This window comes from Schistocerca piceifrons, chromosome 2 (genome assembly GCF_021461385.2).
Source record: "Schistocerca piceifrons isolate TAMUIC-IGC-003096 chromosome 2, iqSchPice1.1, whole genome shotgun sequence".
In the NCBI taxonomy this organism is placed as follows: Eukaryota; Metazoa; Arthropoda; class Insecta; order Orthoptera; family Acrididae; genus Schistocerca; species Schistocerca piceifrons.
In genome coordinates, this window is record NC_060139.1 from 643,619,534 (window position 1) to 643,637,865 (window position 18,332).

General features: G+C 42.4%; 1 protein-coding gene across 1 annotated transcript in view; it reads right to left on the reverse strand.

Moving 5' to 3' along the window:
- LOC124775688 (Down syndrome cell adhesion molecule-like) overlaps positions 1–18,332 on the reverse strand; it is a 195,830-nt gene that overhangs the window by 117,559 nt on the left and 59,939 nt on the right. The window contains exon 5 of the mRNA XM_047250517.1: positions 17,320–17,745. Within this exon, the coding sequence (XP_047106473.1) occupies positions 17,320–17,745 (426 nt within the window). The remainder of the gene's footprint in view (positions 1–17,319; positions 17,746–18,332) is intronic.

The window sequence follows — 18,332 nt, forward strand, 5'->3', positions numbered from 1 at the left end:
CCACTACCATTTGCTTCGTGTCCAGTGTGGCCCGATCGGTATGTATCCATTGCTTAAACACGATAACTTCCTGTGGTTCATGATCTAGGAAATAGCTGGCAATTTCAGATGCTATAGCTTCGGGCCCAGGACACCTTTCACAGCGATGTAGCGTGCACTGTTTAGAGTTCAAACTGCAAACTGCCTTGCTGAGAATCTCCTTATAATTTTCACGTATACCAACTCCGCTAAGCATAAGCTTAACATTTTGGTGAATAGCACAGACGCAAACTGCATGCATTCCAGCTGATCCTACTGTTACACACCATTTGGGTCTAAGTTCACAAAACTTCGAGAACCCTATTTCTGGACCATTTATATTCTTATAGATAACATACATTGCAAAGTAACAATCTTTTCTGCATGTATGTCTTTCTATCTAAAAGTCTAACTGAAATACTATCTTTTTTTCCAGGGCACACCCTACTATACTCATCATCTTCAAAAAAATTTCACACTCTACTAGCAACTTCTGCTGGTAATTTCCTGCTTTGCCTATTTTTGGGAAGAGCCAGAATGCCCTTCTCTGTCTTAAGCTTCCGAGCATTCTTCACCATTCTTTCGGACACGCTGAACTGAGCTGCTGTTTGTCTGACTGTCCAACTTACAGGTGCCAAGGTTCAAATTTGCATCTGTTCTTTATGAATTGCATTCTGCATCTTGGCTTTCAGTTCAGTCAGCAAATGTGCATAGTCGGCACAGTTTCCACATTCCTTAATATCACTAGCATCTTCAATTTGTTGGTTTACTCCCACTGCATTTACAATTCTGTTTTTAATCACATTCTGAGCCTTTTGAATTTTCTTCTTCACATATTGGGGCTTATCTCTGTAGCTTACTGTTCTCTTCAGGGGTGAAATACCGATAGACAATAAGCTACTATTTAATTCTTCTTTTGGTGTAAAGTCCTCATCAGAATGTGATGATGAGGCTGATAAAGCTTCGTCCAAGTGTTTATTTAAGGTAGTCCTGCAAGCCAGACAAATTTTCTGACCTGGCTTTATGTTATTAACAAGCTGCTTCTTCAACATATCAGAAGCCTTATTAGCTGTTTCAGTATCAAGAGCGCGAATTCCTGCCTTAACATTAGATTCACCTTCCCAAAGGGATTGAAGCATTTTTTTTGTAACCTCTCATATTGTGTCAATAACAGGGCTGTAAGCAAACTTGAGGGGTATTGTCCAGCTTTGCATCAGAACGTCGGACCAACAACTCTTTTTCCTCATCACTAAAATCCGCAAACCATTTTAAAGCAACTTCTTTGGCAAAGAAAGTGACATGACATTTTGTTCCACTATCTCCTTGCCCAATTGAGCAGGAAGGTATGCTGTTCCCTTCTGCATCCACCTCTAATCAGTAACTAAATAATGTATTTGGCCTCTAAGTGCAAATTATAATCTGCTTAAATTTCAGACAAATTGCTACTGAATGAAATTGTACACAATGTATAATACCAATGAAAAAATCTAATAAGAGATATATGCTATAAAAGACACAATCAAAACATTTGATGGTCTTACGAATCACTTAACAAGCCACACTCAGTCAAGAGAACCCACTCACTATGCTGCAGACACACCACTGAAATACTGATTGTTCAAACAAGGCTCACAATAATGAAACAATCGGATTGTTGAAGTAATTGTTGCCATTATATTTTCTATAAACAGTGAATCCTGTGAATTTTCTCTGTGAAACTAGTGGTTACGTATTTACCAAGGTAGTAGGCTACATTTAAGTTTGATTAAATACAAAATTAAAACTCTTAGATGTTTAACCAACCAATTTCACACGTTTCCCTAATAACTTTAAGACAAAAATTCACAGGTTACAACACCTAGGTATTAAAATCTCTGCAATATTGATTGATAAATTTACATCACTTGATGCATGATTCAAGCAAACCGATTCTTTTTTGGAAAAATGTTTTATACAATTGAATCCAAAAATTAGGTCTCCATTTTCCACCTGAAAATATTTACAATTTTGAGGAGTACAAAAAATATGAAGCTACTATTCAATGAATAGTCTCTCTCTCTCTTTTACTAATGAGAAGAGTTTTATGCAGATGAACACTTACGATTGTCTATTTACCAGATCTTTTTATTTCAATTATTCAAGGCATTAATAAACATTTATTAGGCATAATAAAAGGTTTCAGGTATAATTTGAGTGCCAAAAAAAATGTGTTCAAACTTCCAATGCGCCTCTTTGATGATGCTACTTTTTAGGGCCTTATATGCTTGCATTGCAAAACCAAATCCACTTTTCTAGATAGTTTAGAATATGCTCTTTCTAATGACCATAGGTCAGAAGAATTTGGAGAAAACACTTTTTTGAAAAATTTGAATAAACATACCCACTTTTAGCACTTTTTGAAAAATCGTCAACTTCATCCCAGATTTGTGAAATAATGGAAAGCAATAGAAGAATGAAATTTTATATTCTAAGACCTTGTGTTGGTGAGTTATGGTGTGCAAAGTTTCACGTACATCCCACAATTACTTTTGGAGATTTAAAAAACTAAATTTCGCATTTTTTTTAAACAGCTATTTTTTCGCCCAATTTTGCTTCAAATTATCTGTATGAAAATTGCTCAGAAATCCTTTTCTTAATATTTTACTTTAAAGAGCTCTAAAAGTTGTATAAGATGGCCAAGTTTTATTTCTTTCATGCAAATACTTACAGAATATCTCATCTCAAAGTTGCTGAAAATTCAAGGAAGCACTATAGAAAGCTGTGCTATGGTCTTAAACAAGTGACTGTATCTCCGAAAAAGTATTGAATTTCTGAAACTGAAATTTTACCAGTGTACATTGAGAAGATGTGTGAATGTTCATACAAAATTTCATCAATATCCATGATGGTCATGTGGGATCATTTCTCGATATTAGACCACTTGGCACGGAATTGCCCAATTATTTTAGTGAAATGAAAGACACTTTAATAAAATTTGAGATCGAATTGAGGAACTTGGGATTCTTTGACGTGTTGGTTTCACATAAATCGGAAAATTAAGTAAAAGATTATAACAGAAGGAAGACAGCTGTTGTCAAAAGAGATTTGATCTCTTTAATGTTATAAGTTATTCAAACTATCGTTAGATTCTTCTGCCCTGCGGTAGTGAATCTTGCGCTGGAAAGCTGAGTTACGTTTCATTAGCAATGAAGCAATACTCTGTGTTAGACGACTTTAAATTCTTTTGGCAACATGCTGATCATGTTGCCATTTATGTATAATGTGCTAAAAAAAAAAAAAAAAAAAAAAAAAAAAAAAAAAAAAAAAAAAAAAAAAAAAAAAAAGAGGTTCCTCTACTGTGCCCCCTACAGGTGATTGTTAAAATTTCGACTTCCTAAAACGCTATTTTGAAGCTTTTCTGAACATTTTGTAAAAGTGTGGATACAACATTTGCTTTACAGCAAAAGATATATCGTGCCACATTTCAAAATCTGCAGTTCTGATTATGTAATACTGAGCATATTGAGAACATAGGTAATACTTATTTAAGAAAATCTTTTCTTGCTTAATTTTACAGACCCATTACTAGTTGTATAAAGCCCTCCTGAAAGCAAATTATGTGCATAAAATTTTTAAAAAATAAATAAAATTGTTTTCAGAATGAACAAAAACGTGAGCCTTTTTTAAGATCCTCTTTATCGAATCGCCCCCCCCCCCCCCCCCACCTTCCATGCCTGGAACGCTGTTCATGAATGTCAGCACAAGAGATCGATTCACCAGGTTGACGTATAAATTCGCATTAGGGTTCTTGAGATAACCTCGAGAGTGCTCCTGCTGTCTTGAAATCGCACTCCAGATGACACCGGGTGTAGTCTAGCGTAACTAGCATGCAGACAGGTTGGTTGCAGGACCTCATCCGGCCTCCTTCTAACCAGCACACGGCCATCTCTGGCACCGAGGCAGTAGCAGCTTTCATCAGAAAACACAACAGACTCTACCATAGCATCCAATGAGCTCTCGCTTGATACCACTGAAGTCGCAAATGGCGGTGGTTTGGGATCAGTGTAATGCATGCTACAGGACAACTGCCTCGGAGCCGTCACTGAAGTAACAGATTTGTAACAAATTCACTCCTCGGGTTTGCCGCCGGCTAGTATTGCGTAAATCGCACACTATTTTATCGATGCAGGTGTTCAACATCTTCAGGTGGTGGTAATGACTGCTGTCACTGCCGCGGCGGCAACAATGAGAGGTGTATTTGGAACAGATCGGTCGAGAAAGCCTGAAAAGTCAGATCTGTAACAGTTTATTGTGTCACTGTGGTCCCAATTGCCGCTCAAATTACTGCTGCAGACGCAGTACCATGCGCCAGAGCCATTCGCCGAAGACAGTGGTCTTCTCTCTCGGTACTGCTACACGGCCGTCCGAAACCCGGTCTTCTTGCGACCGTACATTCTCGTGACCACCTCTGCGAACAATCATGTACAGTGGCTACATTCCTGTCAAGTCTTCCTGCAATATCCAGAAAGAACATCCAGCTTCTCGTAGCCTTATTGCACGACCCCATTCAAACTCAGTGAGGTGTTGATAATGGCGTCTTTGACGCCTTAAGGGCATTCGTGACTAACATCAGTTCACTGTGCCCAGTTTCTAAGGTAAGTACCGTAACGACCGTTACAGCGTGTATTTAAAGCAAACCTGATTTGCATCCTCATAGCGGCGCTACTAACGCCACTCTTATGCTACTGGAGCGTTATTTGAACAATCATCTTTCAGATGTAGAAACACGCCTACCAGCTTTCTTTGAGGTTCTACAACTCCTTGGTGTTGCGATTGATTTTTCCACCTGTGTAGATGTTGCAGTAATTAAAGCCAGTATACCTTACAAGCCATTTACAATGACCTTTAGGAGATAGTATCGTGACGTTTCCTGTATTCATGGACATTGGTAACGATACCATCTTGTACGATGTTTCAGAATTTGTATTTTGTAAAAAGGAAAGGCAAACTTACGTTTCTAGCATTTGTAGACTTAGAGAAAGCTTTTGACAATGTTGACTGGACTACTCTCTTTCAAATTCTAAAGGTGGCAGGGGTGAAATACAGGGAGCGAAAGGCTATTTACAATTTGTACAGAAACCAGATGGCTGTTATAAGAGTCGAGGGACATGAAAGGGAAGCAGTGGTTGGGAAGGGAGTAAGACAGGGTTGTAGCCTCTCCCCGATGTTGTTCAATCTGTATATTGAGCAAGCAGTAAAGGAAACAAAAGAAAAATTCGGAGTAGGTATTAAAATTCATGGAGAAGAAATAAAAACTTTGAGGTTCGCCGATGACATTGTAATTCTGTCAGAGACAGCAAAGGACTTGGAAGAGCAGTTGAATGGAATGGACAGTGTCTTGAAAGGAGGATATAAGATGAACATCAACAAAAGCAAAACAAGGATAATGGAATGTAGTCTAGTTAAGTCGGGTGATGCTGAGGGAATTAGATTAGGAAATGAGACACTTAAAGTAGTAAAGGAGTTTTGCTATTTGGGGAGCAAAATAACTGATGATGGTCGAAGTAGAGAGGGTATAAAATGTAAGCTGGCAATGGAAAGGAAAGCGTTTCTGAAGAAGAAAAATTTGTTAACATCCAGTGTTGATTTAAGTGTCAGGAAGTCATTTCTGAAAGTATTCGTATGGAGTGTAGCCATGTATGGAAGTGAAACATGGACGATAAATAGTTTGGACAAGAAGAGAATAGAAGTTTTCGAAATGTGGTGCTACAGAAGAATGCTGAAGATTAGATGGGTTGATCACATAACTAATGAGGAAGTATTGAATAGGATTGGGGAGAAGAGAAGTTTGTGGCACAACTTGACCAGAAGAAGGGATCGGTTGGTAGGACATGTTCTGAGGCATCAAGGGATCACCAATTTAGTATTGGAGGGCAGCATGGAGGGTAAAAATCGTAGAGGGAGACCAAGAGATGAATACACTAAGCAGATTCAGAAGGATGTAGGTTGCAGTAGGTACTGGGAGATGAAAAAGCTTGCACAGGATAGAGTAGCATGGAGAGCTGTATCAAACCAGTCTCAGGACTGAAGACCACAACAACAACAACAACAACAACAATATTTTTGAGTTGCTTTAGAATGTGCACTGAACAGCAAGGAGACAGTCCGTTCACTTGTGGAGCATATGGCCTACCTGCCTCACATTGATGCCACCATGATGGGACAATTTTATAAATAATTGATTGGATTAAGTACATCGACGACTGCCATTATGAAGTATTTGTTGAGAGTAAATACGCTCAAGATGACGGCGGAAGAAGCAACTTTGTTTCACGCGTCATTATAGCAGACGACTAGCTGATGTGCATCCAGAGAGTGATCCGTATTGTTAAATACTGGCGTGACAGTTACAGAAGATACGTGGCAGAACAACAGACGTAATACTTCAAATATCATACTTAGCAGCCTGTTTCCGCAAGCAGATAGCGGCGTTAGTTGCAGAAATTGAACATGCGTAATCAGATGGTAGATTTGTTTGGCCACTTTCAAGTGAGTAGTTACGACACTGGACTTGAATTCGACAGGAACTGGGTTTCAGTCCCTTCTAACCATAGTGGTTTATGTTTTATTTATTTCCTTAAATTTATTTATTTGCTTGTTTGCCTCGTGGTCTACTTCAGTCTCTTATATTCGACCCCATTTTATGGCAAGTATCTGCTACATACAGTGCACTTAATTGAGAGAGATTTATGCCTATTATTTTGTTATTGAGTAACTCACGTCCAGGCACATGGGAATCCTCTGAGGATATTTTCAGCGTAATTATTTTTATACTTTGTTTCGACGCTCCTGTGAATATCTTGTAGACTGCTCTCAGTAATGTTATTTCTGTATAGTTCTAGATTCATAACTTCTACTCTTTCTTGTATATAGGACATTTTATTGCAGTTTTCCAGCACTCTAACATGCTTTCTTTATTTCTTGATTTATTTGGTAATATGCATTTCATATATTAGGGAAATAGAAAATAGAAAACAGATGAAGGAAAGGCAGACCTACGTTTCTAGCATTTGTAGACTTAGAGAAAGCTTTTGACAATGTTGACTGGAATACTCTCTTTCAAATTCTGAAGGTGGCAGGGGTAAAATAGATGGAGCGAAAGGCTATTTACAATTTGTACAGAAACCAGATGGCAGTTATAAGAGTAGAGGGACATGAAAGGGAACCGGTGGTTGGGAGGGGAGCGAGACAGGGTTGTAGCCTATCCCCGATGTTATCCAATCTGTATATTGACCAAGCACTAAAGGAAACAAAAGAAAAATTCGGAGTAGGAATTAAAACCCGTAGAGAAGAAATAAAAACTTTGAGGTTCGCCGATGTCATTGTAATTCTGCCAGAGACACCAAAGGACCTGGAAGAGCAGCTGAACGGAATGGAAAGTGTCTTGAAAGGAGGACTTAAAATGAACATCAACATAATCAAAACGAGGATAATGGAATGTAGTCGAATTAAGTCGGGTGATGCTGCGGGAATTAGATTAGGAAATGAGACGCTTAAAGTAGTAAATGAGTTTTGCTATTTGGGGAGCAAAATAACTGATGATGGTCGAAGTAGAGAGGATATAAAATGTAGACTGGCAATGACAAGGAAAGCGTTTCTGAACAAGAGAAATTTGTTAACATCGAGTATAGATTTAAGTGTCAGGAAGTCGTTTCTGAAAGTATTTGTATGAAGTGTAGCCATGTATGGAAGTGAAACATGGAAGATAAATAGTTTGGACAAGAAGAGAATAGAAGCTTTTGAAATGTGATGCTACAGAAGAATGCTGAAGATTAGATGGGTAGATCACATAACTAATGAGGAGGTATTGAATAGAATTGGGGAGAAGAGGAGTTCGTGGCACAACTTGACAAGAAGAAGGGACCGGTTGGTAGGTCATATTCTGAGGCATCAAGGGATCACCAATTTAGTATTGGAGGCAGTGTGGAGGGTAAAAATCGTAGAGGGAGACCAAGAGATGAATACACTAAACAGATTCAGAAGGATGGAGGTTGCAGTAAGTACTGGGAGATGAAGAAGCTTGCACAGGATAGAGTAGCATGGAGAGCCGCATCAAACCAGTCTCAGGACTGAAGACCACAACAACAACAACAACAACAACATGTTAGGGACTGCCCTCGACAAGTTCCTACATTATCTTCATAAAGCGCACTCTTGGTTTTCACATTGTACAAGGTGGCCTACAGTTGTAACCAACTTTCTGCTAAAACAAAAGTATTTGGATGGACAGCAGTTAAAAGTTAAGTAGTGTGAGATGGGATAGGGGAAATACTGTGAGGCTATACTGTCAACATGGGGGCTATTTTGGAAGCCGCCATGTTGGATGCAACTCGTAATTTTCAAATGGAAAGTGTGCTTTGTGACATATCAGACACAGAGAGAATAAAACAAGGGAAGAAAGGTGCTTTTCATTTGAGCCAGTTCGTACAATGTTCATTTTAGTTTATAGTCTTTTGACGACGTCAGTTCTACTTACATTTTAGGACACATGAAGAACTAACTGCCAACAAAAGTTTATGTGAAGAATATCGAACATCCTTCGTGAAAAGTATTGACGTTTGCAGATTTTACGCTGCAGACGTCCATGCAGATATTACAAATCTGAAAACATCTCAGCACACAATACAAACAGCATAATACAGTAAGTTCCAAGGATGCTTTTTCTTCTAAGATTCTATCTGGAGCTCATCTCTCGAAAGTTTCTGAAATCATTTTAAAATCTGCCTAAACATACCATGTGAACGTATGTCTTTCATCAGACGTTGGCTGTTATATAACGTATATGAAACTGTGCTATTACAGGTTGTGAACCACATCACGTATGCAAATCCGTGATAAGCCGGCCGTTTCTCGCTGTAGCTATAACAGCTACCAGTCAGATAAACACTGTTCTGGTTGAATCTCACAGACGGTCTATACCTAGAGCAGACAGTGTAGGTACTCTTTACATAACTAACGTCTCCGCAGATGTCGGTTTTTTGCTGTGCCATTCTGACTATTGATGTTACGTTTATGGTCTGGTCACTAGAACGAGCATGGCACACACATTAACTATGATCCGAAATGCCCCACACTTGTGGAACAAAGTTCTTTACAAATGGTTCCAATAATTGTTATTATAAATGAAATTAAATGAATGCTATGGAAACTGTGTAGTATGCGACATGACATTTGTAATTTGTTGATTCGGAGATTTTGCGGTTCTCTTTCCATATGATGTGGAGCTTTAGTTACACGACATGTATAAAACGAGACTAGTAAGCGTGCACTATTTTATGTCAATAGATGTACTGATGAAGTATTTTTTATGATGATCTTAGATGCTTCCTATATTTCTGTAACACTTGATGCATTTGTTCTGTGTTAACCGTTGTGGTGAAAATGGACTAAGACCGATAAATGATCACAGAGAAATAAATAATTATCACAGTGCAGTTGTTAGTGTCTGCTTTATGGCATCCCCTAAGAACAGCTCCTTTGTGAAAGGAATGAAAGCAGTTTAGTTAGAAAAATTGATTTATTAACCCTTCAGACCCGAATTTTTTCTGAAAGAAGAAGAATCTTTCTTTATGTGGCAATGGTCTTAGGTGATTTCTTAAGGATTTTAGCTGCAAGATTTATACAAAAATACGTACCCATTTTCCAAACATATTTTGTACACTTGACTTCCTTTTATAGATTATATTAACTAATTACGAGGAATGTTCTTTTGTATTAAAAAGTAAAATGATGATTTAATAATTAGCATGGAAAATAACAACAAAAATATTCAATTATACAGTGGAATCCAGCGAACCAACCACACCCTTGTATTTTGGCGGTTATGAGTTGCTGCGCACTGATACACTGACTTGCTGATATTTATCTGGTGAATTCTTCTCGAGAAGAATTCATCAGTGGAATACGCCGAGAAAGACTGCAGTCGTATAATGCTAATAATTTCATAGTGTTGCCCAACAGTTGGCAGCACTTGTGCATGATGAAAAGCTTGAACTTTCACAAATGTGTACCTCAGGTTTCCATTGAGAAAAAATAATCATCTTGCAGCTATGACACAGTAAAACTTAAGGTACACAGTTGTAGCCAGAGGTTCTGAAAGGATAAAATTAGATGGCATCCAGCGAAGCTAAAGGTGACTAGGGATGCCTGTAGAAACGGGTGATGCAGATACAAGGAGAAACTGATATACCTTGATGTACAGCATTCATTTAACCATACAAAAAAATCAATTTCAGTGTATAGAAACACTAAGAGAACAGAGTGGAACAAAAAAATTTCTGCTGTTTTCGTTTCCGTAAAAGTGGTAGGTAGCCTTTCGCGGCTTTTACTTTACTCCCGATAATCAGAATTTAAAAGAGTGTGTTCCCGCCAACATTTTCAAAGATCTACAAATGCTATAATACTTTTTTCACTGTATCTTCTGAGATAAGTCATATAACATTGTGTGTTCCCACATTTCTGCGGATCCCAAATTTACCTTCCCCAGGCCGGCTTATACCAATCGCTCCATTCTTGCGTAAATAACTCGTGTCAGAAGAGCGCTAAGAAAAGTAATCCTTATGTCGGGACCGTTACCAAAAACTAATTACTATTAAAGAAAATAAGATTTGGGTGCTGTTGCAGTGACGGAAGTTGCTTTTCCTTCAAAAGGAAATGAATGTTTCACTTTTTTGATGTGTATAGACGTGCGCCTAACTACAGGATGGTTTTTAATTAAGGTTTCGCTACTTAAGCCAGTGTAGGGAAACTATTTGCGTGTGGGTACCAAATTTTATAAGAGTGATGTTCAGACTGTGTTGCAGGATTTGTGTAGTTAGTAATGTCAGTGGCATGACTTGCCGTTAGACACCGGTGCTGGTACGGTACGTAGTGTTGAAACACAGGCATCAGTGCGGATTAAGATGCAGACAGTCAACACGGGTCTGGACAAGGTGAGCAGGGCTTTACTCGTAAACCTATTTTATCAAAGTAACAGAAACAGTCCTGCCACTCTTCTCTAGTATACACACAGTAAAGTAATACGGAGAGGTCCTCTTTCCACACAGGGGTTGCGAAACATGATTCGGAAGCTCGAATTAACTAGCGATTTGGGAATTGCTCCTGGAAGAGGCCGACGGCCAATTGCGCCACAAATAGTTGTTGGAGAAGTTACTGTTGCCGTGACTGAGAATGCTGGACGCAATGTGTAGCCTTGCCGGCCGAAGTGGCCGAGCGGTTAGAGGCGCTACAGTCTGGAACCGCACAGCCGCTACGGTCGCAGGTTCGAATCCTGCCTCGAGCATGGATGTGAGTGATGTCCTTAGGTTAGTTAGTCTGGAACCGCAGTTGTAAGTTCTAGGGGACTTATGACCACAGCAGTTGAGTCCCATAGTGCTCAGAGCCATTTGAACCATTTGAATGTGTAGTCTTCAAGCAGTGCACGAGCTGTGTCACGATACATCAACATTCGATGGTTCTATCCTTCGAAAAGTGCTACGAACAATTGTAAAATGGTGTCTCTAGTGCGGTTCCAGGCTGTTGTGGATGTAGATGGTCGTCACATCGAGCAACGTTTGTGACCAGGAAGGGAAACATGGTACGAGGTTAAGAACCGCTACTCCTCTAATGTCGAAATCAAAATGTGTTTCTTTCAATGCTTTATTCGTTATTTCTTTTCCGCATGTTTTCACGAAATTTCATTGTTCTATGATCACTCGTTTTTCATGTGGACCCTCTCAACTAGCGAAAGTTTAATTATAACCACCATATATAACGAAAAATCAGTACGTTGTTACAGCACTGTCTGTTACCAAACATGAATAACCACATCACAACAAATACAAACCTATATTTCAAAGCACAGTACCGTACTGAATCGTGCGTTTGGAACTGACACAAATTAATTAAAACTGTGTTTAAATTAGGAATTAAGTTACTTGTACAAAGGGGTATTACAGTAACAACAGTTCACGTAATGCGATTTTAATTGCTTCCGTTCCAGATAGTTGATTTCACTTCAAAAGCTCTGTGGCCGTGTAGGGCACACAGTCCACAAGTTTTTATTGTGATTCAACTGTCTGTACCTTTATACTGTTGCTTGACGTCTTATGCGAGGCTGTGGCACCTAGAACCTACTATTGGCTTCCTTCTCGTATCGCAAAAATCATAAATGGTATCTCGCCGAGAATTTGTGCAATTTTTTGTGTAGTGGCCGGTGAGGGGAGTGGGGAGTTATCTTCACCTGTGTCTTGCGAAATTTACGTTTCTTTCTTCCTTTAAGGCACTGATAACTATCTGATTATAGGCTTTGGGCTCTGTAGTTGGATACAATTATTTCTAAATGAGAAATGATAAGATGCTTTGAGCTGTTAGCCTGGGTCACAGCAGTTTGCGGTGCTAGCTAGACTGCTTCAGAAGATAGCTTATTTGCTTTTTGTTATTGCTCATGATATTCCCTGCGCAACTGGGAAAGGCACTGTTGTTGGCCCGTTTTAGTGCGACAAAGAGGCTTCTCAAAAGAGAAAGTTTGTGAGAAGAGTAACAGTTCTTTCGTTTATAGCATACCTTTAAAACATTCATCAGGATCTAAGGATCAGTACTCTCTTTTTCATTGGTGACACAATTATGTCCTAGTCAAAAATATGTGGAGTCAGTGGCCATCGAATGTAAATGTGCTACATTGACTACTTGAATAGTTGCTCTTTTGGGTCAACGTAGCTATTTTCGTGATTGTCAATTACTGCTGTTACTGAGCTGAAATGGGATACCTGGTCGATTCTTTATGTTGTTCTCTACATTTCCTTAGTGCTTTGCGATCTAGTGCAAACACAATCAATGGAAATGAGCGTATGGCATCGTTGTCCGGGAGGCCCCTATTCGGGGAAGTTCGGCCGGCAAGTGCACGTCTTATTTCATTTGACGCCACACTGGGCGACTTGCGCGCCGGTGATAAGGATGAAACACGCAGTCCACGAGCGGAGAAAATCTCCAACCCGGGCCCGCTTGCATGGGAGGCGAGCACATTACCTGCTAAGCAGGCGGACGCAAACACAATAATTTGGCGAAAGGCCGCAAGTGTAAACAAACTAGAACTTAGACTGCTCGAGGTTTGAGGAGCAGTGCGTGGGGAACAAGCCCTGCCTCCTTCTCACAGGGGCCGCGCGGGGCAGCCGTGCGGTCTAGGGCGTCTTGTCACGGTTCGCGCGCCACCACCCGTCGGAGATTCGAGTCCTCCCTCGGGCATGGGTGTGTGTGTTATCCTTAGTATAAGTTAGTTTAAGTTAGACTCAGTAGTGTGTAAGTCTAGGGACCGATGACTTCAGCAGTCTGGTCCCATAGGAACTTACCACCACCGTCCCCCTGCCCGTCCCGAAAAGATAACATTAAAGTGTCTCTACAATTCTGATTATCGGGAGTAAAGTAAAAGCCGCGAAAGTTAGGCTTGTATTAACAAACGTCGTCGTTCCGTTCAGGCTGTCTCCCAGTCACGTGTCGTTAAGTCAGCGTGAGTACAGCGCCAAATGGAGTTGGCCCTGCAATACGAGGCAGCTAGAGGAAGGAGTAAAGGTGTTCTTAGTTACAACATGGTCCATAGACAAAATTTGGATGACTTCACACGGGGAAGAATCACCAGGAAATTGGAAGAAGGACAAAGAGGGACGAGTGTAGCCCAGGAGTTCAGTACTGCTCATAGCACGGTTTTATGTGCATAGGGAACGCTCCGAAGTACATGCACTGCTGCCTGAAGGACAGCAGTTGTCGACAACGATCAACTGCAGCAGCAGATGACTGCTATATTTGACAACAGACAAGAAGGAACGCAAGTGAAACAGCGAGTGAAGTTGCAACCACACTTAAGAGGACTGCAAGTCACGCAATCTTACTCCCCACAGTGGCACGGTAACTGCAGGAGGGTGGCCTCTTGGTTCGGCGACTAATGCGTTGTGTTCCAGTGACAAACACCTATCGGCGCCACCATTTGCCATGGTGTCAGGAGCATTGGGGCTGGGCCAACGGCGAGTGGGATCGTGTGCTCTTCTCGGATAAGAAGAGATTTAGTCTGAACAGTGATTCTCGACGTACCATAATGAAGCGACGGGTGGGTACACGTAATGCATCCAGGAACTTTGTCGGACGTGATGGTTTTGGTGGCCCGGATGTTAAGGAGTGGGGAGGCCTAATTCTGCATGGACGCGCTGACCTCCAAATCTTCAGTACACTCACCTGTCAACGTTATTGTGACACTCTGCTGCTTCCTGATGTGCATCTTTTCAGTGGAGCATTAGGTCCTGACTTCGATGCGGTCGCTCATTGTCATCGATGGAAACGAAGTACGGAGGTGGAGGAGCTCTTGGAGGAGATGGACTGGCCTGCCCGTTCTGTAGACCTAAATGCCACCGATGACGTGTGGGACGCACTGGGGAGGTTATTGCACTACGTGCGCATGCACCAGCGACCATCCAGTAGTTGTCATCCGCGCTGGTGGAGGAATGGAAAGCCCTACCACAAAAACTCCTTACCAACCTTGTGGAGAGTGTGGGAGCACGTTACAGATCACACACACTATTAAGAACCATGTCCCGTCGTTATTCATGTCCAAGGGACCATTATGAACATTATGAAATTTGAACAAAAATGTCATTTCTGTTCGTCTCATTGCGTATTTCTTTCAGTTACCTAGTATATTGTAATGTAGAACCTCTTTTTATATGTACAGTCTATGTTTCATCAAGCTGTTTTACTTGGCAGTGACACATCATGCGAAAGTCGCTTTCGTCCTTAAGTTTTGTGCATCAGTGCATACACAGGCATCATTTTAATGAATATTTGTTTCATTTTTCATACTGTCTTGGCCATGGTAATCGTTTTACAGATTACGACCTGTGTGCACATACAGTGAGGTGACAAAAGTCACGTCGAGAATCACTGCTCAGACTAAATCTCTTCTTATCCGAGAAGATCACGCGACCCCACTCGTCGTTGGTCCAGGCCCAATGCTCCTGACACCATGGCAAATGGTGGCGCCGATAGTTGTGTGTCACTGGAACACAACGCATTAGTCGTCGAAACAAGAGGCCACCCTCCTGCAAAAAAAATGGTTCAAATGGCTCTGAGCACTATGAGACTTAACATCTGCGGTCATCAGTCCCCTAGAACTTAGAACTACTTAAACCTAACTAACCTAAGGACATCACACACATCCATGCCCGAGGCAGGATTCGAACCCGCGACCGTAGCAGTACCCTCCTGCAGTTACCGTGCCACTGTGGGGAGTGAGATTGCGTGACTTGCAGTATGCACAGATACAGATGGCGGTAGCATCGCGTACACGAGGTATAAAAGGGCAAAGTGTTGACGGAGTTGTCATTTGTACTCAAGTGAGTCATGTGGAAAGGTTTCCGACGCGTTCACGGCAGCACGACGAGAATCAACAGACTTTCAATGCGGAATGGTAGTTGGAGATAGACACATGGGACATTCAATTTAGGAAGTCGTTAGGAAACTAAATAAACTGGGAGCTGCAGTATCAAGAGTACGTGGAGAATACAAAATTTCAGGCATTACGTCTCACCACTGAAAACGCATTGGCCGGCAGTCTTCATTTAACGACCGAGAGAAGCAGCGTTTACGTGGAGTTGTCAGCACTAACAGACAATACTGGGTGAAATAATTACTGAAATCAATGTGGGACGTACTATGAACGTATCCGCTAGGACAGTGCAGCGAAACTGGCATTATTGGGCTATGGTAGCAGACGACCGACGCTAGCGCTTTTCCTAACAGCACGAAGTCAGCTGCATAGCCTATCCTGAACTAGTGACTATATCGGTTTAACCGTAGACGACTGGAAAACCGTCAGCCGGTCACATGAGTCCCTGTTTCAGTTCGTAACAGCTGATGGTAGGGTTCCAGTGTAGCGCAGATCCCACGATGCCATGGACCCAGATTGTCAACAAGGCACTGTGAAACCTGGTGGTGGCTCCATAATGGTGTGGGCTGTGTTTACGTGGAATGGACTAGCTAGTATGGTCCAACTGAACCTATGTTCGGCTACTTGGAAACCATTCGTAGCCATTAATGGAGTTTATGTTAGGAAATAATGAAAGAATTTTCATGGCGACAATGCGCCAAGTCATCGGGCCACAGCTGTTTGGATTGGTTGAAGAACATTCTGGACAGTTCGAGCAAATGATTTGACCATCCAATTGAATCTCAATGTAGACAAGTGTAATGTGCTGCGAATACATAGAAAGATAGATCCCTTATCATTTAGCTACAAAATAGCAGGTCAGCAACTGGAAGCAGTTAATTCCATAAATTATTTGGGAGTACGCATTAGGAGTGATTTAAAATGGAATGATCATATAAAGTTGATCGTCGGTAAAGCAGATGCCAGACTGAGATTCATTGGAAGAATCCTAAGGAAATGCAATCCGAAAACAAAGGAAGTAGGTTACAGTACACTTGTTAGCCCACTGCTTGAATATTGCTCACTGGTGTGGGATACGTACCAGATAGGGTTGGTAGAAGAGATAGAGAAGATCCAACGAAGAGCAGCGCGCTTCGTTACAGGATCATTTAGTAATCGCGAAAGCGTTACGAAGTTGATAGATAAACTCCAGTGGAAGACTCTGCAGGAAAGACGCTCAGTAGCTCGGTACGGGCTTTGGTTGATGGTTCGAGAACATACCTTCACCGAGGAATCAAGCAGTATATTGCTCCCTCCTACGTATATCTCGCGAAGAGACCATGAGGATAAAATAAAAGAGATTAGAGCCCACACAGAAGCATACCGACAATCCTTCTTTCCACGAACAATACGAGACTGGAATAGAAGGGAGAACCGATAGAGGTACTCAAGGTACCCTCCGCCACACACCGTCAGGTGGCTTGCGGAGTATGGATGTAGATGTAGATGTAGATCGCCCGACATGAACTCATCGAATATATACGGAATGTAATTGAGAGATCAACTCATGCGCAAAATCCTGCGTCGGCAATACTTTCGCAATTATGGACGGCTATAGAGGCAGCATGGCTAAATATTTTTGCAGGGGTCTTCCAGCGATTTGTTAAGTCCATGCCACGTCGAGCTGCTGCACTACAAGGAGATCCGACTCGACGACGAGGTATCCCCTGATTTTTGTCCCTGCAGTTTATGGTGGCTGTGGAAGCGACTGTAAAGGAGGTGAGGTTTGGGAAGGGGTGAAGGTAGCGCTTGCAACCCAGAGACGGCTATGCCAGTGCCGTGTGTGACGACAGGCGTGCGTTAGGCACACTAACCGTCCTTGAGCCAGCGTATCTCGCTGATGGGGAAGCCGGCGACGCGGCAGACGAAGACGGCATCGCTGCCGGCGGCGACGACGCGGTCGCGCATGGGCTTCACGTGCGGCGGGCCGAGCACGCGCAGGTGCGCGGCGTGGCGCGCCGAGCCGGCCGCGTTGGCCGCCACGCACGCGTACTCCCCCGCGTCGTCGGGGCGCACGCGCGCCACGCGCAGCTCCGACAGCAGCGACGGCCGCGGCTGCGCGGCGGAGGGCGCGGGCGCCGGCGCCGAGACGCGCGGGTCCCCCGCGGGCAGCGGCGCGCCGTCCACCTGCCACTGCACGGCCGGCGCCGGCCAGCCCGCCGCCTCGCACTGCGCGGTCCACGCCGCGCCCGCAGACACCGTCGCGCCGCTGAACGTGCGCACCAGCACCGGCGCCGCGCCTGTGCACAAGCCGGGGCTCCCCTGCAGTCACTGCCTCCCGTCAACTCTTCGTACGAGACATGCATACCTAATACGCTAGTTCCCAAATTAAAGCAACGACAGGAAATTTTGCAAGGCTGCGTCTGCCACAAAACTGTTTAAACAGCTCATAGTAAAGTAGAAATAAACTAAGAAATACAAAACGGAAACAACTGCAACATGCTTAATGGTAGACAAATACACTGGCCATTAAAATTGCTACACCACGAAGATGACGTGCTACAGACGCGAAATTTAACCGACAGGAAGAAGATGCTGTGATATGCAAATGATTAGCTTTTCAGAGCATTGACACAAGATTGGCGCCGGTGGCGACTCCTACAACGTGCTGACATGAGGAAAGTTTACAACCGATTTCTCATACACAAACAGCAGTTGACCGGCGTTGCCTGGTGAAACGTTGTTGTGATGCCTCGTGTAAGAAGGAGAAATGCGTACCATCACGTTTCCGACTTTGATAAAGGTCGCATTGTAACCTATCGCGATTGCGGTTTATCGTATCGCGACATTGCTGCTCGCGTTGGTCGAGATCGAATGACTGTTAGCA